This window comes from Somniosus microcephalus, unplaced genomic scaffold, assembly GCF_052327205.1.
Source record: "Somniosus microcephalus isolate GS21.2 unplaced genomic scaffold, FLI_Smic_1.0 unresolved_chr4, whole genome shotgun sequence".
Taxonomy (NCBI): domain Eukaryota; kingdom Metazoa; phylum Chordata; class Chondrichthyes; order Squaliformes; family Somniosidae; genus Somniosus; species Somniosus microcephalus.
In genome coordinates, this window is record NW_028225182.1 from 35,651,854 (window position 1) to 35,679,389 (window position 27,536).

Genomic DNA, 27,536 nt, shown 5'->3' on the forward strand with positions numbered 1-27,536 from the left:
AAAAATCTATCAATCTCAGATTTAAAATTAACAATTGACCCAGCAACAACTGCCGTTAACGGAAGAGAGTTCCAAACCTCTCCCACCCTTTGTGTGTAGAAGTGTTTCCTAATTTCACTTCTGAAAGATCTGGCTCTAATTTTTAGGCCATGTCCCCTTGTCCTGAACTCCCAACCAGCGGAAATAGTTTGTCTCTGTGTACCCTATCGGTTCCCCTTAATATCTTGAAAACGTCAATCAAATCACACCTTAACATTGTAAATTCCGAGCTTTTCACCATTGGGAAAGTACGCTGATCTATCCTTTTTAGATCCAAAGTGGATGACTACTGTATTAATGGTGCCCATCAAAATGTGCCCTTGTGTGACTCTTTCAGGTGGGGGTGATTGACCAAATTTTAATCGGCCATCCTGGCAATAAATCCATCAGTTCTGTCTTTTTTTTCCTTTTTTTATTATTCTTTTTTTTCTTTTTTTTCAAGTTTTATTTAAAGTTTTATTACTTTACAGTTGATTAGTTTAATCAAAAGAGCACCCCTATTGGTCGAATGTTTTCTTAAGTTACAGTCAATTGCTTTAATCAAAAAGAGCAACCAAATTTTAAATTAATTTGTTCCTCTTTTGGTAGCACCAATCAAAAAAATAAACAAATAAGCTGTAACTAATAGAACTTTAAATAAATGTTAACAAATCAAATCAGAATTTGGTTACAGATGATTTGTTCCTCTTTTTAAAGAACCAAATAATTTTGACAAATAAAACTGTAAATAAACCGTTAAAACTTCAACCGAACCCTAAGAAATCAAATTAAAATTTGGTTTTCCAGCCCAATTATGCACTCCAGTCCCCGCGGCGCCCACCGGTCACGGAAGTGACAGTTGATTTGTTTAACCACCCAATCAAAAGAGAGTCACTCCGATTGGTTGAATTAAAATAGGCCCTCCTGGCAATAAATACATGAGTTCTGTCATTGGGTAGAAATTGTGGAGCTTGGGGTTAATTGACTCAGGTTGTGTGCATAAAAGGTGCTTGTTGATGGGTGCAGGGATAGTTGAGTTGTTTAGTATCATGGGGGATTTTGTAGTGAGGGGTTTGCTCCCAGTGCTGGTGTTAGTTGGAGCTGTTTGTTCCTCTGATATTTGGCAACAGTTTGGGGGCCAGAGGTTTCCATGGAGAAGAGTAAAAGTCACCCCTGGGCCTCAGAGAGTCCCTTCTCCTGGGTCTCCCTTTGGCTCCGGTTTCAGTGTGTCTGAGGGGCGCAGTGTGTCTCCACTGCAGACTGTGAGGGTGCAGTGTGGAGAGCACAACCTGCTGGTCAGGGTACAGATGGATTTATTTGGAACCAGGCACCTGATTAAAGCTGCTGACCTGACCCTGGGGACGGCAGGTTGTCGGCCAACTGGGATCTACTCTCAGAACCACACCGTCCTCTTTGATTATGGGCTCCATGAGTGTGGCAGCAGAGTGAGGGTAATGTGATTCCTCAACTCTTGCTCTAAGCTTGGAGTATGGATTAGACCCAATTCTTCATTCCTACTCTTGGTGAAATGTCATTGATGTTGAGATTCCTGTCTCTTGCTTTTAAATCCTCAGACTTGTGTTGAATTATGCATTGTCCTTTTGCTTTAACTGGTTTTCCTTAGTCTCTCCAACAATGTCATGTCAGCACTATTGGCCTTGATCCTTGACTTGGTTCTTCCAAACTTTTCCTTCCTTACATCCTGTCTTGTGGATTTTCTGGTCACTGGGAATTCAGTTTAATGGTTCAGTTATCTACAATATTCAGCTTTTTATCTCCCACTCCGTGTAGAATACAGGGGAGCCTCGATTAAATGAGGATTTAATCTTGTTCTTTTCATTGCTCCAAATTATCAACCTCTGGCTCCTTTATTGAATCTTTATTCTGTTTAATTGTCTTGTGCTTGCAATCCCCCTCCTTGCTTTAGCTGCTGAGGCTGCACAACTTCCAACCACCTGAGTAGAATGTTGTCCATTTCTGAACCTGATGTCTTTCAGATGTCTGGAGATTTCCTGGTCTATGCCACCCACCTGAACCACACCCCCAAGGCCCATGGATCTGTCATTGTGAGAACTAATGGAGCTGTCGTTCCCATTGAGTGCCACTATTTTAGGTAAGATTCTTTACACTGTCGTGAATAACGTCTACAGCTGGTGTAGTTCTCTGACCTTGTCCTAAAATGGCTCCATTGTCTTTCCAGGAAGGGCAATGTGAGCAGTGACCCGATCAAGCCCACCTGGATCCCGTTCAGCTCCACCAAGTCTGGAGAGGGGCTTCTGTCATTCTCTCTGCACCTAATGAACGGTATGTGATGGGTGGATGGGGAATGACTTCCTGTAGTCACCCACTGGCAGTTGTACCCAGTCTCCAACCCTTGTCCCTCTTGTACTTCAGATGACTGGCTCACAGAGCGCACCTCGACTGTCTACTACCTGGGTGACCTCATTCACATTGAGGCCTCTGTTTCAATGACCAACCACATGCCCCTGAAGCTCTACATTGATCGCTGTGTCGCTACGTTAAGCCCAGACACGGACTCCACCCCGAGATACAGCATCATTGACTACAATGGGTAAGGAGCACTCTGCTTTCTCCAGCTAGTCCTGTCTCAATGGCTTCTCTTGATTCACTCAATGTCCCTTTTTTAAAAAATTATTTCTTCAGTTGCCTCCTGGACAGCAAAGCTGAGGACTCCTTCTCAACCTTCGTGTTGCCAAGAGACGGGCGTGAGCTGGACAAGCTCCACTTTGACCTGGATGCGTTCCGCTTCTTTGGAGATGACCGTTCCTTGGTAAGAGGAAGCCGACCATTGCAAAGTATTTACAGCCAATCTGCATAACTGGCTTGTGCTCCACACGAGTGTCCTCCCACCCCTCTTCATCTAACTCTCCAACATATCCTTCTATTCCTTTCTCCCTCATGTGTTTATCTAGCTTCCCCTTAAATGCATCTACACTATTTGCCTCAACCACTCCCTGTGGTAGTGAGTTCCACATTCTCACCACTCTCTGGGTAAAGAAGTTTCCCCTGAAATCCCTCTGCTGTATATCCTGTGATCCTATGAATCACTAACATTAACCACTTTTCTCTGTTTCTAGCCAGCTTGCTATCCATTCTGCTACTTGTCCCCTGAATCCACCTGTTCATTGAGTTCCCAAGTTGGGAGGGAGTCACTATATAATGACTTGTGTTGACTGTGTCCCTCAGATTTTCATCTCCTGTCACCTGAAGGTTGCTGCAGTGGATCGGAGAGATTCCATGAGCAAAGCTTGTACTTTCCAGAGGATGCAGAATGTGTAAGTGCCCCCTCTCTCCCTCAGGGATGTGTTGTGTGGGGAAGTGATGCCCAACCTGATTGTGAAACTGATTCTCTTGTTTAGCTGGGCCCCATTGGAAGTATCCAACAATGACATTTGTGCCTGTTGTCACTTGGGCAACTGCAGTGCCACAAGGGAGTTTGGATTTGATTCCAGAGGAAGGAGGGATCTTGTACCTGAAGCTGGTAGGACATTGATTCTCTAGATGTTGGAGGTTGCCCTTTACCCTCTCTCTAACTGGAATGTTTGATATTGCAGCGAGTGATGCTGAATTGAAGTGGGAGGGTGAGGCCTCCCTTGGACCCCTGGTCATTCTGGACACTGATGTGACCGACCTGGCAACCGAGTCCCTTAATGAGGTTGAGCAGCGGATGCAGGAGAGGTCTCCAGGTGGTGAGTTGGCCGACTGCTAGTTTCCATTTCCCCCTCAGTATTTCCTTCACTCACTGTTGGTTTCTCATTGCTGTTTAGGTGTGGAGTCTGAGGTGGTCCTGATGTTGGCCCTGACTGTGACTGCTGTCTCTCTGATCTCTGCTTCGTTGATCGCCTTGTTCCTGTACAGGAAACACAAGCAAACCCTGCGCAACAACTTGTGATTAATAAAGTGGTGAAATTAGCAAATCTGTAATGGTTATTGCTTACATTTGGTCATTGATCAAGGCTGGGGATTTGCATTCTGAATATGGGAAGTTTTCCATATTTATTTACTTCCATTAATGATTCTTGACCCAGTGGCATGCCTGCTGAGTGTATTTAAGCTTTTCACCAGATATCAGGCTACTGGGGTATCTGCCCCATTTCACTAGTTTATTAACAGCAACTTGGAAGTGTTTGCCTGGAGCGAGTTATCTTGGCCTGCTGTTTGTCCCTTGTTAAGGAGCTTTGTGGGGCTCTTGTGGAGTGAGGTTAGTGGGACTGATTATTGAGCCCCATGAAATTGCCATGTTCCTGGAAATTTTAATGCTGGGATTAGTTTATTACTAGAAGTGGAGGTTGTTTAGTCCTCTATAACTGACTGGGATAATGAGTCTAAATGGGGTAGATGTCCATATTATAAAAATGATAGCCGCACTAGTGAGGGTGCAAAACATTTACTAGGATGATGCCAGAACTGAGATTATTATTAGGAAAGATTGACCTGTTTGGGTTGCCTTCTTTTGGAAAGAGAAGGCTGAGGGTGTTTAAAATTACGACTGGGTTCGATGGGTTAGATATCGAGATGTTTCCACTTGGGGGCAAGACCAGAACTAGGGGCCTGTAACTACAAGGTAGTAACTAACTAATGACTCCAATGGTGAATTCAGGAGAAACTTCTTTACCCAGAGAGTGGTGAGAATGTGGATCTCGCTAGCGCGGAGTGGTTGAGGCGAATGGTGTAGCTGCATTTAAGGGGGAGCTCGAAGCATGAGGGAGGAATAGAAGGATATGTTTGGGTGAGATGAAGGGTGGGAGGAGGCTCGTGTGGAGCATAGACTAGTTGGGATGAATAGCCTGTTTGTGTTGTCGATGGCTTGTTAACCTGCAGGTTAACATCACCTGAGGAATTGCATCTCTGAAGGCCCCTTAAATGGCTTTCGGTGTTGGCCGTGGCTCAGTGGGCAGCACTCTAGCCTGAGTCGGAAGGTCGTAGGTTCAAATCCCACTATAGAAACCTTGAGTACAAAAGCCAGGCTGACGCCCCCAGTGCTGCACTGTCGGAGGTGCCATCTTTCGGATGAGAAGTTAAACCGAGGCCACTTCTGGCCCCTCGGGTGGATGTAAAAGATCCTATGACAGTTTTGGAAGAAGAGCAGGGGAGTTTTTCCCTCTGACCAATTGTAGGGGGTTTCTCTTGCTCGGTCTGGTCTCCTGCCAGGCTTTGTGCAATAATTACCCTTGAGTGGTTCGACCCACTCCCCCTACGGTTCTAGACCTTGGACTTAGATGCAGAGAACTGTAGTGCAGAGAAAGGACTCAATAGACCAGGTTGAATAGCACGAAATGGATGCTTTTATTTTGGAACAGTTTGAAGCATTACAAAATACATGTCATAGGCACAGATTAAAGTAACTACAATCATGCACAAATTTATGAACTTGACTCTATGGAAATGGGGAGCACACGGCACATCGTAAAAGGGAAAACACATTACGATTTACCTTAACTCCCTCCCCTATACCTAAACTAAGTTTCGACCTGAGGAACTTGGGATCATGCTCACCACTCAAAATCGCGAAAAAGGGGGTTCGCAGCCTTTTGGCACCGCTTTCCGTCGTCACATGGATTTGGAAACTTCTGGCGCAGTCGATATTCTCTCTCTCTCTCTCTCTCTCTCTCTCTCTCTCTCGCGCGCTTGAGGCGGCGGGGTAGACACAGCCTCGATGAGCGCTCGTCAAGGTTGAAGATCAGCTACAAGCTGTTGAAGAACTGCATGCAAATGGGAGAATTCTGAAGGTCTCTGGCCGGATGGTATGCCGAGGACCTTTCTCGCTCCCGCCTGGCTCGGTGGCTTTCCAGAGGGTTTCTTCTCCTTCGGCCTGGGTCGTCGATGATCTCCCGACCCCAGTACCCGGGCCACCCTTGTCATCTTCCCGTCGTCACCGAGCCTTGTCTGGCTGAACACCGACCACGTTGTCTTTTCACCGAAATTGTCCGTCCGAAGCGTCTTTAAAAAGACGAAGCGTCTTCATCGATTCCGAAACTACCGAGGTAGAAGAGGCGCCGATCTTGGATCGGTGTAACCGTCACCGTCCGTCCTTCGTTCGTCCGTTCGTTCCGTCGATGACTCCGATCGTTCCCCGATTCACTCCGTAACTTTTGATGGACTTTCAATCCATAGTTATACTCTTTTGGGACAGTCTTATCTCCCGCCAAATCATAGTCCTGTCTTTGTATTAATTTTGGCGGGCAGAAATCTCTGCAGGGGCGCTTTGTCTTGTAACGGGAGCCGGTGATAACTTAACTGGCCTTCCTGGCCGATAATGTCTTTTAATGTTTTTTACATTGTCATCGCGACTCGGTTCGCATATTGACCGGTCCGGAGATTTTCCTTGATGGCTGTTAAACGGTTTCTCCTTTGTACAATAAATGGGTATGAGTGTTTTTGCATTGTCCGCCCATATCTTGATGGGCCCCATCCTGTACTTAGAATCCATTGAATATGTATGCTGTTTCCCTGAGTTTCGGTTCCCAGATACTGGCTTTCGCGGGCTTACTGTCTTCAATCCACAAGCCTGTCTGGCTTGCAGTAACAGAAATCAAACGGTCCAGAAAACTGATCACGAGGCCCGGCGGCCATTTTGTATGCCCTTTAATCAAAGGTTTTTCTGTGCAAGCTTACTTTGGTCAATAAACTGTCTTATTTTATCCTGTTTTCTTGCGTGATTATTGCTGAAAATTTCGAATCTTACAGGCCCCCCTGTGATACTGATAGCTTGCTAGAGGTATCAATAATCCTTGGTGAGCAAATTTTCCCTGATTCCCCACGTCCAAACATTCCTGGCACTTAACTATCTATGACCCTCACGACACATGCAGTTTCCATTTCCGAAAAAAACGAAAATTACCTTTTGCCCACTTGGACAATCATAGGCAGCATATCTTAAACTATAACACATTCATCTGTCAGATGTGCAGGGGTTGATACCTCCTTGCACCACCTGCATACACCTTTTATTAATCAAAAAACTTAAGAATGACTATTAACATAACAATATTCATATCCTTAAAACCAAAAACAAAACACGCAAATGACCAAAATCTAAAAATGGAGGGACGCTTAACCTTCAATACTAGCAGCTTAGAGTGGGGTGTCTTCTTCCCCCATTCGCACATCGCGTTCTCTCCATTCTCCTGTGTTCTCGTGCCTCTGGAGGCGTTTGCCTCTTTTGCAATGCATGAAAAGCAAAAATATCACAATTAAAACCTGACACACTACTAGGATGTGGGACGCTATTCTAATCCAGGCTGGGACCTCTATGTTAGTGAACAAGTCCCACCATGGTGGGATGGTTATGTCTAATATGTCTTTTCCTATCTCTAAAGTCTTCTGCTCCAGTGTGTAAAAATGTTTCTGTGAAACTATAACAGCTTTTAAAATCTTGGTGAGGTGTTCGGGAAGAGGGGGAATGACATAACCAAAATGCGCGACGAATCGTTGCAAGTCTGTGAAATTCTCTTTGACAGTGAGGTGAACGGTGGAGGGTGCAGGAATGGGGACAATTCGTTGTTGTGCCACTTGAACCTCGGCCCTTGGTTTGAAACAGAAACTGCTATCACTGATCGAACACCACTCGTGTTGTCCGTAGCGGTAGTGAGGCGCTGCAGTGGTGACGCAGTATGTCCCACCCCCGATATATGCTACCTGCGGGGGCACATGGTCCTCTGCCATTGCCTCCATGGTGCAATTTATCGGCTTCGCGCTAACGGTTCTGAACCTGCACTGTGGTTTCAAAAAGGCATTCAAGTGCTGGGGACACAAGATGATGTGTGCTCCCCGGCTCCGACATCTCGAGAGGTCGGTGCCTGTCATCGTACGCTCCCATCTGATGACGTAAGGCGGGACCACTGCGTAACGAATGTGTTCACCCCCCTGAATGACTCCAATGTTCTCCACCCTGTATACCGGGGCGGGCTTTGCTGCGGGACCCAACACCGGCATTCTTACCACTATTCCCATGATAGTATGATTCGAACGTCCGCAGTCCACTGGGACTGGGTACACTTCTGCAGCTAGTCTGAGCTGGCACGGGCTTAATGCATTCTCAAAAGGGTGGAGCGCTTGCAAGTGCTTGTTGCTGATCCAGGACGGGACCAAACCCTGTTTTAAATCCTCAAGATTACTGTGACCCTCGCCCAGTAACCACGCCCCGTATAGCACACAGGCCTCGTTTTGCGCAGCTTGATCGGACGCATTCCGATCCTCCTTAATGAGCGCATTTACTGTTCTCGCGTGTCTCTCCAGCTCAGCTATTATTTCCTTAAAGTGTAGTGTCATGGCCTGATCCTCATGTAACTCAGAACCCACTACCTTATTTTCATCTGTCAGTATGTTCCTTAACTGGGCTTTTAAACCGTTGATCTGTGTCTGCAGCTCCACGTTATCTAGAGCGTTGACGACAGATGTCCCGGTATTAAAAGCAGTGAATATGTCATTTACTGTACCCCTTCTTTGCCTCCCGACTCGATCCAAAACTTCTGGTGGTGTGGTGTATAATTTGTCTTTGTCGATGTCGGCAAAATCAAACTCGTAAAACTGTCTAAACATTCGGGTTAACAGGACCTGATATAATTGTTCCGTTTCTTTGGGACACCACTCCGGCAATCGTACCTCAGTGAGGTTTAAAATCACTGAGGCCACCGCGTAGTGTACCCCTTGGTACAGCACCTGACCGGTGGGTACCAATACTAAACCGTTCCCGGGTCCCTTGGTGGTGGTTGGGCACCCTTCTTTCTGGGCTAGTGCTCCGGAAGCGTGGGCAGGGGCTTGCGTGGGCGGGTGATGAGTTCAGTGGCGTTTACCGGAATAGGGGAGTATGGGGCTCCGCACGCTCGAGTGCTCACATCCCATCTCATCCCCTTTCCTTCATCCTGCCACTGCCTCTGGAAGAAGATGGATACGCCCTTGGGGCAAACGTGTCTTGAACCCCACATACAGACATATATTCCTTCATCTGGTTCCCACCATTTGTCCCAACACACACGTAATTGTCCGTGAGTCCCCGTAATAGTCCGATGGGTATTATTACCCAGTCGCTCCCACTCGACTGTAGAGTTCCTCATGTCTTTTCCCAGCTTTCGCAGCCACCACCATCGCCTTAGTGGTACGTTCCCATTACACACCAGACAGATCCTCTTTCCCACGGTAACGCTGACTCTGGGTGCAAGGATCCTCACCCGAGGGCTCGTTAACGAAGTCTCTTGGTAGGCAAAACCGAAATTGCTGGAGTATTCCGTAGAATTCGTTCCCAGCCAACCTGGCCATCTCCCCTGGTGGAAGTAGGTGGCGGTTTCCTCAGCCTCTCGCTCCCCTGTCCCATCCGTTGCGATGGGGGCCGTGTCCCCGGAACACCCGAAGATGATGACGTCCTTGGTGCGGCCTCGGTAGGCCCACCCGCACCCGATCGCCACGAACATGATGAGAATCTTTTTCATCATATCCCAGGTTTCTGTAACCAATAAAATGATGTAGCCGGGCTCCCAATAGGTGCTGGCCTAATTAAATGGACGCGCGGGTTCCTGGACCCCGCTCCTAAACAAGCACACGTACCGGGCAGACTACAAAATCGTACTCTTAACATATCTTAACACCGTATACTTTATATTCCTTAAACTATCACCATAATTACCTAACTTAACTTATGTACAGCGCCGCCCTCCGTGGGGCGGCCAACTGAATCCCTGTGAGGGCTGTCGCGCGCCACACCCTGCGGTGGGGCTGCACTGGCCTTCAGCTTTGATCCCCCGCAGCCTGTCGCTGTTGAACGGGAACCATGCCTTCCTGGGGCTGCTCTAAACTGAGGTTGGGAAAAATGGGGAGAATCTGGCCAAAACTTTCTGGGCTGGGGCGCTCGAGCCGACCTACGAGGGGCTGCTTTGTGTGGGGCTCCCGGGGCTGATGGACCGGGGGTCGGGACTGTCACCGTCACAGCCTGTGGTTCCTCCACAGCTGCCGGCTCCAGCTCCCCTCCCTCAGGCTCCGCCCCCTGGGGTCGGGATTTGTGGCTTCCGACTCCACCTCACCTGTCCCTACAGGTAGTGAGTCTCCGCCCCCATTCCCTACCTCCCCCAAGCTTGAGTCGAGGGCGGGATCGTCGTCCTCTGACTCTTCCCCCTCCGTGATTGGGTCTAAGGGGAGGTCGAGCTGTTCGGGCTCTTCCTCGTCCGAATCCCAATCCAGAGGGGAGACCTCCCACTCCGATGGGGTGGCCCCTCCCTTCAAGCAGGCTACTGTTCCAGCCTGTGTGGTCTGTGACTCTGTTACAGGCTGAGGATCTTTGTTCTCAGACCTGGTCCCTTTTGTTGGCCCTTGTGCACCCGGTTTAAACAGTTTACACTGGTTAATGTGAAACCATTTGGTACGTCGGGGCACCTTCACTGCATAAACCATGGGGCTGGCCTTGTCTACAATGCTGTAAGGTCCCATGTACAATGGTTCAAAACTCCCTACCCTGGCGTAGTTTTGGACCATGACCTGGTCTCCGACTACCCACTCTTGTTGCTTACGAGGTTCCAGTAACAGTCGGTTTCCCCGATGCTGTCTTCCCATGTTCCCAGCCGCCTGCCCATAAATCTGTTTCAGGCGCTCCAAAAGGGTTTGGACGAATTTGTCTCGTTTCACCTCTCGGAGCTGGCCCTCAGTGAGCACCGGGGCTAGTACATGGGTGGGTGTTCGCATGATCCTTCCAGTCATTAATTCGTGCGGGGAATACCCCGTACTTTTGGACTGGCTGGCTCGGATCCCCATGAGGACTAAAGGCAGGACCTCCGCCCATTTCTGGGGCGAGCCCATTGTCTCTTTCCTCAGCTTTTCCTTGAGGGTCCGATTCATGCGTTCAACAATCCCGGATGACTGGGGATTGTATGCTACGTGCCACTTCCCCTCAATGCCCAAGAGCATGAGGGCGTTCTGCATTACTTGACCGGTGAACTGACTCCCTTGGTCGGACTCTACAAAACGGGGGAGTCCCCACCGTGAGAACACTTCCCGAATCAAGATCTTAGCAGTGCCCAGTGCCGTAGCTGTTCTGCACGGGAAGGCTTCTACCCATTTGGTGAACACATCTACCAGGACAAGGCAGTACTTATATCCTCCCTGGGCGGCGGGCAGGGGCCCTATGTAGTCGACCTGAATCGACTGCCATGCTCCCTCTACCCTCCTGATGTGCCCCATGGGCATCTTCCTTTTGTGGGGGTCTGGGTTGTTTGCAGCGCACACAAGACAGCTTGTGCAGAAATCGCGGACATCGTCCCGAAGTCCCGGCCACCATCCCGCCTGCTCTACCCGCTGCCAGGTAACCTCAGGCCCGGGGTGTCCCGCCCCTGGACCCTCGTGGGCCAGTTGCAGGAATTCCCTCCGGTGCTGCTGCGGCACAACCCACTGCTCCCCTCGGAACAGCATGCCTTCTTTGACTGAGAGGGCTGCCGTACTGTACGGACCCTCTACCTGCTTGCCTTCTGTGATGGCTTTTAGGACTGTTTTTAGGGCGGGATCCAGGGTTTGGATGGTCTTTAGGTCTGGGGGCGGTGTCACCCCTGTGTTCCCTGGAATTCCCTCCCTGCCTTGGATCGCCGCCACGGGTCCGGGTTCATAGGGGTCCCAGAGAATGCCATTGCGGGCACCCTCCCTGGCTAGCGCATCCGCCTGCTGGTTGCCCTGACTGCGGGGTTCTGTGGTGGAATGAGCCTTCACCTTATGGATGAACACCTCCCCTTCCTCTCCCACAGCTGCCAGGATCTTTTCTAGCAAGGGCTTAACTGTTAAAGGCCGCCCGTCCGCGGAGGTATATCCGCGTCGGGACCAGATGGCGAGGTACTCTGTACACGAATTGCATGTGAACATGCTGTCTGAGCAAATCGTGTATGGGGTTGGGAAAATCTCGGGGTGGGTAACCACGTACGCCACCGCGGACAGTTCAGCCTGCTGTGCGCTCATAGTGCTGGGGAGCTTAATTGCCAGGGCAATGTTTGCCGCAGGGTCATAAACTCCACACCCTGTGAGTCGTTCGCCAGCAGATACTGTGCTAGAACCGTCTACGTAGATTTTGCGGCCTGTGGGGTGTATCCCGGCCCGTAAACCTATGTTGACCTCCCATACCCCTTCTACGGAACACCGATGGGCTGTCCCGGGATATGCCATGTTGGCTGCGAGCCTTGGCGCGCAGAGGCCTTTAACTTTGAGATCCATCTGGGAAAGGAGGAGGGTCCAGCGCGCAATCTGAGTGCTGCTTACGGTCCCATCCTTAATCCTTCCATCCAGAAGCATCTTTGTGGGGGTGTGATGGGTGAGGAGCGTGATGGGAGAGGTTCCTGTGAAGATCACTGATCTGTTCACAGCCCAATGCGTGGCCAGGAGATGCCGTTCGCAATTGGAGAAACTCCTCTCTACATCCGTGAGCACCCTGGAGGAATAAACTACCGGTCTCAGCTTGCCGTGCCGCTCCTGGAGCAACACGGCGCTCAGGCTGTCCCCACTGGCGGCTACCTCAGAACTCCTCTCCCCCATCTATGGCCCCTAGGGCTGGCGCGGTCTGCAGATCTCTTTTCAACTTCTCGAATGCTGCCTGGCACCCCTCATCCCAAGACCACTCGACTCCCTTGTGTAAGAGTCGAAGTAGCGGGGCTGCTGTGGCAGCATAGTCCTCGATGAAATCTCTGCAGCACCCGGTCAAACCCAAAAAGGACCTTACACCCGTTACTGTGTTGGGAATCGGCAGATCTTGTATTGATTCCCTTCTGGCCTTATCTATGGCTCTTTCCCCAGCGCGGAGGGCCAGACCCAGGAATTTGACTTCCTGCTGGCCGATCTGGGCTTTCTTCGGGTTTACTTTGAAACCCTTCCTTTCTAACAGTTCCAACAGTTCGGCTAATAGTGGGCCGTGCTCCTCCCTTGTGTCCGTGAACAGGAGTAGGTCGTCCACATACTGTACTATCTGGTTGGGCTGGCTAAACTCTTTTAAACTCCCCGCCATGCATTGATGGAAAATGCTGGGGCTGTTGTGAAAACCCTGTGGCAAGCAGTTCCAAGTGTACTGTTGCCCTTTGAAAGTAAAGGCAAACTTGTACTGATCCTCCCGCCGCAGCGGAATGGACCAGAAACCGTTCGAGATGTCCAGCACCGTGAACGTGGTCGCCGATGCTGGAATACTCCCTATTAGGTCTGCAACTGCTGCTACCGTGGGCGCGCAGGCTGGGATGTTACTATTGAGGACTCTGTAGTCCACCGTGGCTCTCCACGAATTGTCCGGCTTCTTTACCGGCCATAATGGGGAGTTCACGTGAGTGGCTATTGTTCTCAATACGCCCTGCTGCACCAATGAAGATATTGCGGTCTCCATGTCGGGTTCTGCCTCCTTGGGGAAGTTATACTGCTTTTGGGGTCGGATCATGGGGTCCCCGTCTACGCTGACTTCAAACCCAGTGACTCTCCCACAGTCGTGCTTGTGGGTGGCAAACGCGGTCAGATTTTCCGACACACACGCCTGCAAGTTCGTTGGGACGTTCGCTACCATGAGCTCGAGATCGTAACCTCCTGACAGCTTCATGGTGCACAGGGCCCCCTTTTCTTCCTTCCCTGGGATTACGACTACCTTACCTAAACCGCTCTCGGCTCCCCAGAGACAGTGATTTCTCAGGTCCACGAGGATCCCGTGTTCCACCAAGAAATCAGCCCCGAGGATGCCTTTTCCACCCCCCTCACTCCACTTCAATAGGATACACGTCCATGTGGTGTGGAGTGCTCCCAGATGAATGGAGAGCGGGATGGAGTACGCGCCAGCCTGTTCTCTGCCTGTGAAACCCACTACTAAGTATGGAGCCTGGGCGGACAGAGGTGAGGCAAAAGGTTTATCTGTGTGGATCACGGTACACGAAGCTCCCGTATCCAACAGGTAACTACCCTTTTGTCTTTCCACCTCCATCTCCACCACAGGTCTTCTCCAGGCGTCATAGCGGAGCGGACACAGGTAGACGGGCTGCGCAGGCGTCAGTCATTTAGGTGTTTCGGTTGGGGTCTCGGGAGCGATAGGGCTGTTGGCGACCGCTACCTTCCCCTGCCAGGTCATCAGAGACCGCATAGTCTCCAAGACTGACTCGATCGTAGCGGGATCCACAACCGCACCACCCCCTGTTGTTGGGGCAGTGGCTACGGTTGGGTTCTGGACTGGTGCTGGGGCAGCGGTCTGGGCTTGGGCTTGGACTGGTGTTGGGACAACGATCTGGCCGTGGGCTAGGACTTGGGCTTGGGCTCGGGCTTGGGCTGCGGCGAACGCTCTCTCTCTCTTATCCTTCCATGGATTTCTACAGTCCTTGCGCCAATGACCCTCCTTCCCACACCCGTAACAACTGCTGTTGGCTTGGGGAGGGCGATTTCCCTCCTGATGCCATTCCTTTTTAGCAGAAGCTGCGGGCCTCACCTCATGCACCTTTCCTTTTACAACAGGCGTTTTCCTACCCTTGTTGTTCCTGTAACTGATCGTGAGCTGATCAAGTACTAGTTCCTCCGTGGAGCGGGCGTTAGTGGGGTCAAACCATGCTTTGGCCTGCTCCCTCACTATTGGCAAGCAACCTGCTACCAGGCACCGAAGCCAATGAGCCCTTTGTTCATCATTTAGCGCGTTCCGTTCCGGTCCTCCCGGGCAGCTGCGCCGATACACGGGCCACAACCTTCCGGCGAAAACCCGTGGGGGTTCTCCCTCTAGCTGCACTGTCTTTTCTAAACAGAGGAACGGAGTTCCGTCACCCTCTCCTATAATCTCCAGGATCTCGTCCCGTAACAACTCATAGTCCCTGTGCCCTCTCTTGCTCTCGTCAGGGAGACACTGGAGGAGCGAGCTGTCCAGGGAGAACAGCAGCATTTTAGACTGTTCAACCCCGTCGCAGTCATTGACTGCTGCGGTCTGCTCCACGTCCCTGAAATGCACGGAGGGATCTCCTGACTCGGAGAGTTTTGGGATGTGACTTATCATTGCCCTCAGCTGTTGTGCGCTGTGGGGCATTATGATCTGATTCACAAGGGGTCCATCATCGCCATTGTCTTCATTCGGACCGAGCCTCCGGTGTCTAGTTGGACACACCGGCGCCGGTCCCGACTCTACTATCTGGTGTTGCTCTACCTCAAGAATCTCTTCATCTACCGTCTCCGTCTCCTTCCCCGGAGTCCAAGACTCATCATAAGCAGGAGGCGCAGAGGGTTCGGGGGTTGGTTCCCGAACTATCTCTTGTGGAATCGGTCTTTTGGATTCCTTGGCTAGCAATAGCTGGCTCGCTGGTGGATTTATGAGACACACCAACCCGTTTGCCTTGGCTAGGGCCATTCTCAGGTCCTCTTGCTCCCGACGGCAAGTGCTGTGGTCGGTGCTCTCAGATCTATCCTCCATGGCCATCTTATATGCTGCCCTGGCTCCCAGAAGTTTTTCCTCTTGGGTCTCTATTTGCTTAGCTAGACGGAAACACCTGTCTCTCATTCTACCTTCACTGGCCTTGGCCTCAATGACCTGACATTTTAAATACTCTACCCGGGTTTCGTGGCAGCGAGTTGTGGAGTGGCGTTCCTGATTCAGCGCGTTAAGCGATTCAATCAGTTTCTGACCTCCCGCAACCTTTTCCTCTACGTCTGTAAGCAACCCTTTGATCTGGGCTGTTTGTGCTGCAACGACTTGGTCCAAAAGCTGGACTTGCTTCTTGTAGCACATCAGCCAGACCGCCTTTTCTACAGATTTCTTATGCTCTTTACCCTTTGTCCACTTGATGGCTGCGTCTAGCGGGCGCCTATCCCTTAATAGGTCCGATATCCATTGTTTTGTGAGGTTGACTTTTCCAAAAACATAATCTGCTATTCTTTCATCCATCACATTTCGTTTATTCAGACCTTGATCTAACACACTACTTTCCTGCTGCCAAGGTCCTGCCGCGGTCGCCATTTCTGTAGGGGGTTTCTCTTGCTCGTTCTGGTCTCCTGCCAGGCGTTGTGCAATAATTACCCTTGAGTGGTTTGACCCACTCCCCCTATGGTTCTAGACCTTGGACTTAGATGCAGAGAACTGTAGTGCAGAGAAAGGACTCAATAGACCAGGTTGAATAGCACGAAATGGATGCTTTTATTTTAAACAGTTTGAAGCATTACAAAATACATGTCATAGGCACAGATTAAAGTAACTACAATCATGCACAAATTTATGAACTTGACTCTATGGAAATGGGGAACACACGGCACATCGAAAAAGGGAAAACACATTACGATTACCCTTAACTCCCTCCCCTATACCTAAACTAAGTTTTGACCTGAGGAACTTGGGATCATGCTCACCACTCTCAAAATCGCGAAAAAGGGGGTTCGCAGCCTTTTGGCACCGCTTTCCGTCGTCACGTGGATTTGGAAACTTCTGGCGCAGTCGATATTCTCTCTCTCTCTCTCTCTCGAGGCGGCGGGGTAGACACAGCCTCGATGAGCGCTCGTCAAGGTTGAAGATACCTAAGTCTGTTGTCGATTTTTGTTCATGGAGCAGAACAACAACCCAATGGGATGTTGAGATACGGAAGTGTCAGGCCCGGAATGTCCTTTCTCTCTGGCCTGGATCGTCGGTTTTCCTGAGGGTGTCTTCTCCTTCGGCCTGGGTCATCGATGATCTCCCGACCCCAGTACCCGGGCCACCCTCGTCGTCTTCTCGTCGTGGCCGAGCCTTGTCTGGCTGAACACCGACCACGTTGTCTTTTCACCGAAATTGTCCGTCCGAAGCGTCTTTAAAAAGACGAAGCGTCTTCATCGATTCCGAAGCTACCGAGGTAGAAGAGGCGCCGATCCTGGATCGGTGTAACCGTCACCGTCCGTCCTTCATTCGTCCGCTCGTTCCGTCGATGACTCCAATCGTTCTCCGATTCACTCCGTAACTTTTGATGGACTTTCAATCCATAGTTATACTCTTTTGGGACAGTCTTATCTCCCGCCAAATCATAGTCCTGTCTTTGTATTAATTTTGGCGGGCAGAAATCTCCGCAGGGGCGCTTTGTCTTGTAACGGGAGCCGGTGATAACTTAACTGGCCTTCCTGGCCGATAATGTCTTTTAATGTCTTTTACATTGTCATCGCGACTCGGTTCGCATATTGATCGGTCCGGAGATTTTCCTTGATGGCTGTTAAACGGTTTCTCCTTTGTACAATAAATGGGTATGAGTGTTTTTGCATTGTCCGCCCATATCTTGATGGGCCCCATCCTGTACTTAGAATCCATTGAATATGTATGCTGTTTCCCTGAGTTTCGGTTTCCCGATACTGGCTTTCGCGGGCTTACTGTCTTCAATCCACAAGCCTGTCTGGCTTGCAGTAACAGAAATCAAACGGTCCAGAAAACTGATCACGAGGCCCGGCGGCCATTTTGTATGCCCTTTTATCAAAGGTTTTTCTGTGCAAGCTTACTTTGGTCAATAAACTGTCTTATTTTATCCTGTTTTCTTGCGTGATTATTGCTGAAAATTTCGAATCTTACACAAGCAAACCCTGCGCAACAACTTGTGATTAATAAAGTGGTGAAATTAGCAAATCTGTAATGGTTATTGCTTGCATTTGGTCATTGATCAAGGCTGGGGATTTGCATTCTGAATACAGGAAGTTTTCCATATTTATTTACTTCCATTAATGATTCTTGACCCAGTGGCATGCCTACTGAGTGTATTTAATCTTTTCACCAGATATCAGGCTACTGGGGTATGTGCCCCATTTCACTAGTTTATTAACAGCAACTTGGAAGTGTTTGCCTGGAGCGAGTTATCTTGGCCTGCTGTTTGTCCCTTGTTAAGGAGGTTTGTGGGGCTCTTGTGGAGTGAGGTTAGTGGGACTGATTATTGAGCCCCATGAAATTGCAACGTTCTGGAAATTTTAATGCTGGGATTAGTTTATTACTAGAAGTGGAGGTTCTTTAGTCCTCTATAACTGACTGGGATAATAAGTCTACATGGGGTAGATATCCATATTCTAAAAATGATAGCGGCACTAGCGAGGGTGCAAAAAACATTTACTAGGATGATTCCAGAACTGAGATTATTCTTATTAGGAAAGATTGACCTGTTTGGGATGCCTTCTTTAGGAAAGAGAAGGCTGAGGGTGTTTAAAATTATGACTGGGTTCGATGGGTTAGATATCGAGATGTTTCCACTTGGGGGCAAGACCAGAACTAGGGGCCTGTAACTACAAGGTAGTAACTAACTAATGACTCCAATGGTGAATTCAGGAGAAACTTCTTTACCCAGAGAGTGGTGAGAATGTGGATCTCGCTATCACGGAGTGGTTGAGGCGAATGGTGTAGCTGCATTTAAGGGGGAGCTCTAAGCATGAGGGAGGAAGGATATGCTGTTTGGGTGAGATGAAGGGTGGGAGGAGGCTCGTGTGGAGCATGGACTAGTTGGACTGAATAGCCTGTTTCTGTGCTGTCGATGGCTTGTTAACCTGCAGGATTAGTCACCTGAGGAACTGCATCTCTGAAGGCCCCTTCAATGGCTTTCGGTGTTGGCCGTGGCTCAGTGGACAGCGCTCTAGCCTGAGTCGGAAGGTCGTAGGTTCAAATCCCACTATAGAAACCTTGAGTACAAAAGCCAGGCTGACACTCCCAGTGCTGCACTGTCGGAGGTGCCATCTTTCGGATGAGAAGTTAAACCGAGGCCACTTCTGGCCCCTCGGGTGGATGTAAAAGATCCTGTGGCACTTTTGGAAGAAGAGCAGGGGAGTTCTTCCCTCTGACCAATTGTTATCCATCAGCCAACATCATAAGATGATCTGGCCATTATCACATTGCTGTTTGTAGGCTCTTGATGGGCTGCCATGTTTCTGACAATAGTGACTACATTTCAAAAGTAATTCATTGGTTATGAAATGCATTTTTTAATTTGTTCATGGAGTGTGGGTGTCACTGGCAAGGCCTGCATTTATTGCCCATCCCTAGTTAGCCTTGAGAATGTGGTGGTGAGCTGCCTTCTAGTCCAGTTGGTCAGTGTGCTGTTGGAGAGTTCCAGGATTTTGACCCAGTGACGATGAAGGATCGACGATATACTTGCAAGTCGGGATGGTGTGTGACTTGGAGGTGGTGGTGTTCCCATATGCCTGCTGCCCTTGTCCTTCTAGGTGGTAGAGGTCGCGGGTTTGGGAGGTGCTGCCGAAGAAGCCTTGGCGAGATGCTGCAGTGCGCCAGTGCTGGAGGGAGTGAATGTTTAAGGTGTTGGTGTGACATCCTGAATCTGGGTATGGCGCTGTATAAATAAGATTGTTCTTTCTAAACATCTGACGTGAGTTTGGGACCTACAATAAAATATAATTATCCCTAACCAACATACTAGGTCCCCAATAGGGATTCAGTTGCCGTACTGGATCTCCAACAGCAGGTGGGGATAGAATCCATATCAACTTAACGAGCACAGTTTTGTATCTCTTGTGGCTGACCCTGGTCAGTGAATGCTGGCTGAAATCTGCAGTAGAACTGTTGTCAATACTTAACCACTTACATTTATGTAGCCCCTTCAACGTACTGAAATGTCCCAAGGTGCTTCACAGAAGCCCTATTGAATAAAATTTGACACCAAGCCACATACGGAGATATTAGGGCAGATGACCAAAAGCTTGTGCAAGAGGTAGGTTTTAAGGAGGAGGGAGTGCTGGAGAGGTTTAGGGAGGGAATTCCAGAGTTTGGGGCCCAGGCAGCTGAAGGCAAGGCTGCCAATGGTGGAGCGATTACATAGAAACATAGAAGATAGGAGTAGGCCGCTTGAGCCTGCTCTGCCATTCAATGCGATCATGGCTGATCATCCAAATTCAGTACCCGATCCCTGCTATCTCCCCATAACCCCTTGATCCCTTTAGCCTTAAGAAATGTATCCAACTCCTTCTTGAATATATCTAATGAATTGGCCTCTGCTGCCTTCTGTGGTAGAGAACTCCACAGGTTCACCACGCTGTGGGTGAAGAAATTCCTCCTTCAGCGACTGGTGCACAAGGTCACCCAGGTCTCGTTGCACTTCCCCTTCTCCCAATCTATTGCCATTCAGATAATCTGCCTTCCTGGTTTTGCCACCAAGTGGATAACCTCACATTTATCCACGTTATATTGCTTCTGCCCAATCACCCAACCTGTAAATCATCCTGTAGTTTCTCGGCATCCTCCTCACAGCACACACGCCCACCCAGCTTTGTGTCGTCTGCAAATTTAGAGATATTGCATCAATTCCCTTGTCTAGATCATTAATATATATATTGTGAATAGCTGGGGTCCAAGGACCGATCCCTGCGGTACCCCACTAGTCACTGCCTTCCACTCAGAAAAAGACCCGTTTATTCCAACTCTTTGCTTTCTATCTGCCAACCAGTTCTCTATCCAAGTCAGTACCTTGCCCCCAATCCCATGTGCCCTAACTTTACATACAAATCTCTTATGTGGGACCTTAATCGAAAGCCTTCTGAAAGTCCAAATACACCACATCCACTGTGTTAAGTATGTGTATTGTATTGAACAATTAACACAAAGACTTAAACGTATAACTCAAACAAGTCTTTACTGGTTGGAGGTAGGGACTATACTGAATACAAGATTACTGCACAGTGCTTATATACCGATGTGTTCACCCCCGGTATTACGTCTACAGCAGCCTGAGAAAGTAGTACATCTCTTAAGGTGGAACAGGCTTAAGCTCTCTTAAGGTGGAACAGGTTACATACACAACACTCCTCCCTTCTTAGCTTTATAGTCATCCCCCCATTTAACATAACGTAATAACATATATACATATATAACTTCATGTTTAACGTAACATATCACAGATTCAGTCTCTGCGGAAAACAGTTCACAGATTCAATCTCTGTGGTGTAGTCGGTTCACGTTACTCATTCAATAGTCCTTTCATGGATTTAACAGCTTGAACTTCCGAACTGATTTGGCTCCGTTCGGAGGGACCACGTGTGTGATCTGGTAGAGGTGATAATGGTTCAGATGGGTCATCTTCTGTTTTTACTTTTCCTTTTCTGCTTCTTGGAGACTCTCTGGGCTCCATTGTCAGCTGCCACAGCTGCCAGCTGCATGCGCAGTTCCTCCTTCTCTTCCTCCTGTTTCCGTCGTAGAGCCAGCTTCTCCCGATGTTCCGTAGACTTTTGGTGCTCCTCCATGATTTCTGCACTTTGGGAGTCGAAGTTACAAGCTGGGCAGGACAGGGCATCGTAATATTCGGTGTCGTCCACCAGGTCATGGTAATATTCGGTGTCGTCCTGAACTAGACCAGTGAGAGGGTCGTCTATTTCCTCCATACCCAGCTGGACGTTAGCCAGCTCTTGTTCCAAATCCAGACATCTTTCCTGAAGAGACTTCTTCATGTGTACCTCTGCATCCAGCTTTTTCTGGGCTTTCAGCAAATCGTTTACTAGTGACCTCATTTGTGATTTTAATACTTCAACTTCCTTTGGAGATTGATTGATCGGACTATGCAATCCCTCTACCCGAGCGGCTGTTTCAGCGGTCTGTTGTTCTACATTGACGTGAGTCAGCGTACTTTTGGCATCCAATGGCTGCTCTGTTGCAGTCGTTTCAGTCTGTGTCGTCACATCAGCCATCTCAATGACTTTTGAGAGCTCCGAACCCTTTTCCTTTGAAGATCGCAGCTCGTGTTCAAGTTTTTCCCATTTCAGAGTCTTGTCCCTCAGCATATGAAGGAGTTGGCTGACCGTTAACTCTTCTGACACCAGATTATGGCACGCACCTTCAGAACCTGAATCAGCTTTGATTCATTCGGCCTCCTCGCGCAGATGGTTGGTGTGCTCCTGCTCCATTTTCTCCATCAGTTGCTTCTGTTGCCTTTCCAGATTCTCCCACTCTGTAACAAAGAACTTTTTTATTTCATTCATCTCTTGCTCAAAACGGCGAATCATTTGTTCTAATTGCTGTTGTAGTTTGAAATGGAGTTGAGTTCGAGCCCAGTGTCCCTCAAAAATGTGCATATCAGTAGACTTGACAGACTCAGAATTCTCTGTTAAACTATGTTGTTGTTGCTCAGTGGAATTCTGTGCTGAAACTTTGTCTTTTGCACATGGGTTGGTCTTACCATCATCAGTTCTAGAGTCTGGGCTGATTATCTGCACCGAGTTCTCACTCTTTATGGCTTTTAGTGAATGCCAGTCCATATTTATGTTTCTAAACCACTCCCGGCCTAGTAGTGGTGGACCTCCCTCCGGTAGCACATATAAGTCCATTATTTGACTTCCTTCGCCCTTGTTGGCCACTGCAACCTTTATTGTCCCGATGGGGTACACTCTCTGCCCCGTGTAGGTTGTCAATATAATCTCCGTATCCTGTAGGGGAATATGTTGGAATAACCTTCTGTAATCTTTCTTATTCATGACCGACAATGCCGATCCAGTGTCCAATTCCATTTTTACTTGGACTCCTTCTATCTGAAGAGTAACCCAAATTGTCTGGAGGTCTGCACCCTTACCAACGTTGAGTACCCTTAAGCTAGCCAGTTCAATACTGCTTAAGCCAGCCAGTTCATTACTGCTAGCGTCTGAATCGGACTCCTGTTCGGCCACCTTGTGTACCTTTGCGTATTTCCCTTGCGGTGACTTCTTGTTGCTGGTCTTCTTCCCTGACCTGCATACTCTAGCTATGTGTCCAAGCTTACCACATGTTCTGCATTCTTGGTTTTTAAACCAACACTGGTTCTGATCATGCGTTGTCTTTCCACAACGATAACATTTAACAGAACTCACACCCAATTTGTGTGCACTGAGCTCCGGTGACCGTAGCTGCATTACTGCCGTGCCTCTCGCTGCGGCTTCGTGTGCTGCTGCCATAGTGACCGCCTTCTCAAGCGTCAGCTCATTCTCCTCGAGCAGTCGCTTTTGTGTATCCTGTTTAAATAAACCACACACAAATTTGTCTCGTAGTGCATCTGTCAGTCCCATTCCAAACTGGCACTATTTCGCTAATTTACGCAATTCCAGCAAATATTCAGCATTGCTTTCATGCTGTAGCTGCCTTCTGTCGTAAAATTTAAATCGTTCCGCTAGCATCAGCGGCGTGGGGTTTAGATGATCTTTCAGGACAGTAACAATCTCATCGAACGTCTTACCCGCCGGTTCATCTGGTGATAACAGGTGTTTCAATTGCCCGTATGTCTTCGCACCCATTAAATTTAATAATGTTAGAGCTTTATCTTGGTCACGAATTTTATTGGCCTTACAATAATTTTTTACTCTTTCAACATATATGGCCCAATCTTCGAGGTCACTATCAAAGGTGCTAATATTCCCGTGTTTAGGCATTGTAGATTTGCAATTTCTCAGATTTTATTTTCTTTACTTGTTATCAAAGATGGCGGCTTCCCGCTCTTGCCGTCGTCCTCCGCCCACAAAATGGCGGTTTTCCCGCGCTTGGCGGTCTTCATCCGTCCCCCGACGCCGTCTCCCTTCAGCCCCCGAGTGCGGCCCTTATCTTCGCCGCGATCGCCCGAGTGCGGCCCTTATCAGCGGATGCAATCGATGGCCCGGCTGCGCCTCGCACTTGAAAGCGGCCCGGCCCTTATCAGTGCTTGCGATCGATGGCCCGGCTGCGCCTCGCACTCCAAAGCCCTTATCTCCCGATCGCGATCAATGGCCCGCGCTGTGCACCGCGGCTCTCGCGCCTTCAATTTCTGCAGCCGCTGCCCTTTCAGCACGAGTGCGGCCCTTATCGGTGGTTGCGATCGATGGCCCGGCTGCGCCCCTCACTTCAAAGCGGCCCGGCCCTTATCTGCCTATCGCTATCGCCCTGTACCTGTCTTCCCCAGCCCTATCTTCTACTCCGGTTCACAAGCTGATGGAGGCTTCAGGGTCCTAATGCCTGTTGCTTCCATTGGGGTGGTGAGAGGTGAGGTTTGAAACCTCTCTTCAACCGCCGTGGAATAACTGCCGCAGGGTAAGAACCTGACTCATCGCCAGTGTTAAGTATGTGTATTGTATTGAACAATTAACACAAAGACTTAAACGTATAACTCAAACAGGTCTTTACTGGTTGGAGGTAGGGACTATACTGAATACAAGATTACTGCACAGTGCTTATATACCGATGCGTTCACCGCCGGTATTACGTCTACAGCAGCCTGAGAAAGTAGTACATCTCTTAAGGTGGAACAGGCTTAAGCTCTCTTAAGGTGGAACAGGTTACATACACAACACACTGGTTCTCCCTTATCTATTTTACTAGTGACATCCTCAAAAAATTCCAGTAGATTAGTCGAGCACGATTTACCTTTTGTAAATCCATGTTGACTTTGTCCGATCCTGTCTCTGTTTTCCAAGTGCTCTGCTATTACATCTTTTATAATGGACTCTAGCACTTTCCCCACTACCGATGTCAGGCTCACCGAGACCTGTAATTCCCCGTTTTCTCTCTACCACCTTTTTTGAATAGTGGGGTAACATTAGCTACCCTTCAATCCATGGGTACTGTTCCAGAGTCCATCGAATGTTGGAAGATGATCAGCAATGCATCTACTATTTCTAGGGCCACTTCCTTAATTACGTTAGGATGTAGATTATCAGGCCCTGGGGATTTATCGGCCTTCAATCCCATCAATTTCCCTAACACCATTTCCCTACAAATACTGATTTCTTTCAGTTCCTCCCTTTCATCGGACACTATGTTCCCCGACATTTCTGGGAGGTTATTTGTGTCCCCCTTTGTGAAGACAGAACCAAAATATGTATTTAATTGGTCTGCTATTTCTTTGTTCCCCATTATAAATTCCCCAGTTGGGGATGCTCAAGAGGCCAAAATTGAAGGAGCGCAGAGCTTGCGGAGGGTTGTGGGGCTGGAGGAGGTTGGAGGGATTTCAAAACAACGATGAGAATTTTAAAAATCAAGGCGTTGCTTAACCGGGAATCAATGTAGTTCAGCGATGGGTGAATGGGACTTGGTGTGAGTTAGGATACGGGCAGCTGAGTTTTGGACGGCCTCAAGTAAATGGCGGGTAGTGCGTGGAAGGTCAGCATTGGAATAGTCGAGACTACAGGCGAATAGAGATGTGGCAGTCAGTCTCACCTGGGTTTAGTGAGTGTCTACACAAAGCCTCATACACAACATACAAAAAGTTGATGTGCATTCACACTGAAGTCTTCCAATAAATATGTATAATCACAGAAGTGCTTGTTTGAGTAAACCAGTTAACATTTTATACACAGCCAGCACACCTCGCCTCACCCCCTAAACAGCTGCCATCAAAGCCCAGTTGCTGTATTATTTTGTGGGTCTGTGCTCGGGTTAGCAGCCCTCCAGGATTGTCCCAGAGTCTCCAGGAATTAAAAGATTCATCTCTGGGAGCCTGGCACGTCCTGAGTTCATGATAGGTGCGGTATTCCCAGAAGGTTGTGGGTTCGAGTCCCACTCCAGTGACGAGAGCACATTAATGCAGGCTGACACTCTAGTGCCACTGCTGAGGGAGCGCCGCACTGTCGGAGGTGTCATCTTTCGGATGAGACGTTAAACCGAGGGCCCGTCTGCCCCCTCAGGTGGATGTAAAAGATCCCATGGCCACTATTTCGTAGAAGAGCAGGGAGTTATCCCCTGGTGTCCTAGCCAATATTTATCCCTCAATCAACATCACTAAAAACAGATTATCTGGTCATTATCACATTGCTGTTTGTGGGAGCATGCTGTGTGCAAATTGGCTGCCGTGTTTCCTACATTACAACAGTGACTGCGCTCCAAAAAGTACCTCATTGGCTGTAAAGCGTTTGGGATGTCCTGAGGCTGTGAAAGGCGCGATATAAATGCAAGTCTTTCTTTCTTTTACAGGCGACTTTGGGCCGATGGTTCCCAAAGCTCTCCACCCAATGGGGGCACTTTGGTTTGGTTTTTGGTTGATGACATCACCCAGTGTCTTCCTATTGGTGGTTTTGGAGAAGGTCAACCCAATCTCTGCCTCTTTCTTTATCATAGGCAACGGCCTATTAAAAGTCAACCACGTGCTCCCTTTTTAAAGGGTCGCAAACGATAAGGTCTGTAAATTAACATAAATTTGAAAGGAACCTTAACAAATCAAATTAAAATTTGGTTGCCGGGGGTGATGATGCACTCCATTCTCCGCGGCGCCCACCGGTCGCGGAAGGCCTCAAGCGTGCCAGTGGATACCGCGTACTCCATATCCAGGGCCACCTGGGCACGAACGTGGCCGCGGAAGAGAGGCAGGCAATCGGGCAGCTCTTTCCCACCCTCTTTCCAGTTGCCTGTTGACACAGCCGAGGCGAAAACTCCCTTTCGTCTTCTGTGTCGCCGCGAGATCACCGGGACAAGCTCTGGTTCAACCTGGATGCGTTCCGCTTCTTTGAGGATGCCAGGGACCTGGTAAGAGTTGGCCAGATGTTGGAAGGTAAGACGGTGAGCGTTGACGCTGAGTAACTCCTGGATGTGTCTCCTGCAGATCTTCATCAGTTGCCACCTGAGAGTAGCTGCAGCAGATCAAAGGCCGGATTCGGTCAACAAAGCCTGTTCCTTCCATGGTGGACCTCTTTCTTTTTGGCGTATGGATGCATTCTGACTGATGGCTTGCTTCCTTGTTTAGATGGTCCCTGGTGAACGAGTTGGGCCTGTCCCTGGTGGAAGGATCCAATGAGGTTTGTGCCTGTTGTGATGGGGGCAACTGCAGGGCCCAGAGATTGCGATCTGGAGGAAGACCACACTCCAGGTGCAGGAGGGAGGTCCCATCTGAGCTTGGAATGTTGTGTTGGGTGTTGAGGGTGAAGAAGGATGTTTTGTAACTGGATGGAACTAATTGTTGCAGAGTCTGAGCCTGTGTGGGAGAGAGAGGCCTCACTTGGACCTCTGATCGTTCTGGATGTAGATCTGGACCTGGTTCATTCGGTGGATAGTGAAGCTGTTGGGACTCGTGAGGATGTTCCGAGTTCTTATCGAGGTGAGTGTTGATTGTATGAAAACCCAATTCCAGTCCTGTGACTCCTGACTCCATATTGGCTTCTCGTTCTCGGCAGGTGATGTGTGTTCTGAGCTACTTCTGGTCGTGGCTGTGACGTTGGCAGCTGAGGTCCTGATCTCCGCCTCTCTGGTGGCCTTCCTACTGTCCAGGAAACACAACTGAATCCTCTCCCTCAATTGAGCTGCTTTATTTGTCAAAAAATGCTTCAATAAAATTGAAATGTGACTTGGTTGAGTTACAGTCTTTGGTGTTGAACTGGTTTTTAAATACACTGTCATGGTGGTTTGACCTAAGTTGTCTAAATGACACTAGACCAGTTTTGGAGGCCTATATTTAACTGACAATTTCACCACACACCGCTCAGTTTTGGGTAGTTGAAAGTAGGCATTTGCACCTGGAATAAGATTGTGGCCTTAATGGGATGGCAACTGGAATCATACAGCACAGAAAGAGGCCATTCGGCCCATCGTGCCTGTGCTGGCTCTTTGAAAGAGCTCTCCAATTAGTCCCACTCCCCCCAGCTCTTCCCCATATCCCTGCCATTTTCACCTCTTTGTATTTATCCAATTC

The 27,536-nt window shown here is 48.9% G+C and overlaps 2 protein-coding genes across 2 annotated transcripts; both read left to right on the forward strand.

Annotated features, from left to right (window-relative positions):
- Positions 1–1,027: 1,027 nt before the first annotated feature.
- LOC147090517 (zona pellucida sperm-binding protein 3-like) lies at positions 1,028–27,128 on the forward strand. The gene is made up of 10 exons (XM_085977040.1): positions 1,028–1,469; positions 2,016–2,131; positions 2,219–2,322; positions 2,413–2,590; positions 18,990–19,004; positions 26,272–26,377; positions 26,454–26,545; positions 26,592–26,744; positions 26,812–26,945; positions 27,022–27,128. Exons 1-10 carry the CDS (start codon positions 1,035–1,037, stop codon positions 27,126–27,128), a joined length of 1,440 nt encoding a protein of 479 aa, XP_085833166.1. The 5' UTR covers positions 1,028–1,034.
- LOC147090518 (zona pellucida sperm-binding protein 3-like) lies at positions 3,231–3,963 on the forward strand. Its single transcript, XM_085977290.1, has 4 exons — positions 3,231–3,314; positions 3,399–3,520; positions 3,594–3,728; positions 3,807–3,963. The coding sequence occupies exons 1-4, from the start codon at positions 3,277–3,279 to the stop codon at positions 3,929–3,931; spliced, it is 420 nt and encodes a 139-aa protein (XP_085833416.1). The 5' UTR covers positions 3,231–3,276; the 3' UTR covers positions 3,932–3,963.
- Positions 27,129–27,536: the final 408 nt, after the last annotated feature.

Coding starts and splice junctions, on each gene's coding strand:
- LOC147090517 (XM_085977040.1), top strand. CDS start 1,035: ATGGGTGCAGGGATAGTTGAGTTGTTTAGTATCATGGGGGATTTTGTA. Junction 1,470..2,015: donor AGTGTGGCAGCAGAGTGAGG/GTAATGTGATTC, acceptor GATGTCTTTCAG/ATGTCTGGAGATTTCCTGGT. Junction 26,745..26,811: donor AGGGAGGTCCCATCTGAGCT/TGGAATGTTGTG, acceptor ACTAATTGTTGC/AGAGTCTGAGCCTGTGTGGG.
- LOC147090518 (XM_085977290.1), top strand. CDS start 3,277: ATGAGCAAAGCTTGTACTTTCCAGAGGATGCAGAATGT. Junction 3,315..3,398: donor TTCCAGAGGATGCAGAATGT/GTAAGTGCCCCC, acceptor TCTCTTGTTTAG/CTGGGCCCCATTGGAAGTAT. Junction 3,521..3,593: donor GGATCTTGTACCTGAAGCTG/GTAGGACATTGA, acceptor TTGATATTGCAG/CGAGTGATGCTGAATTGAAG.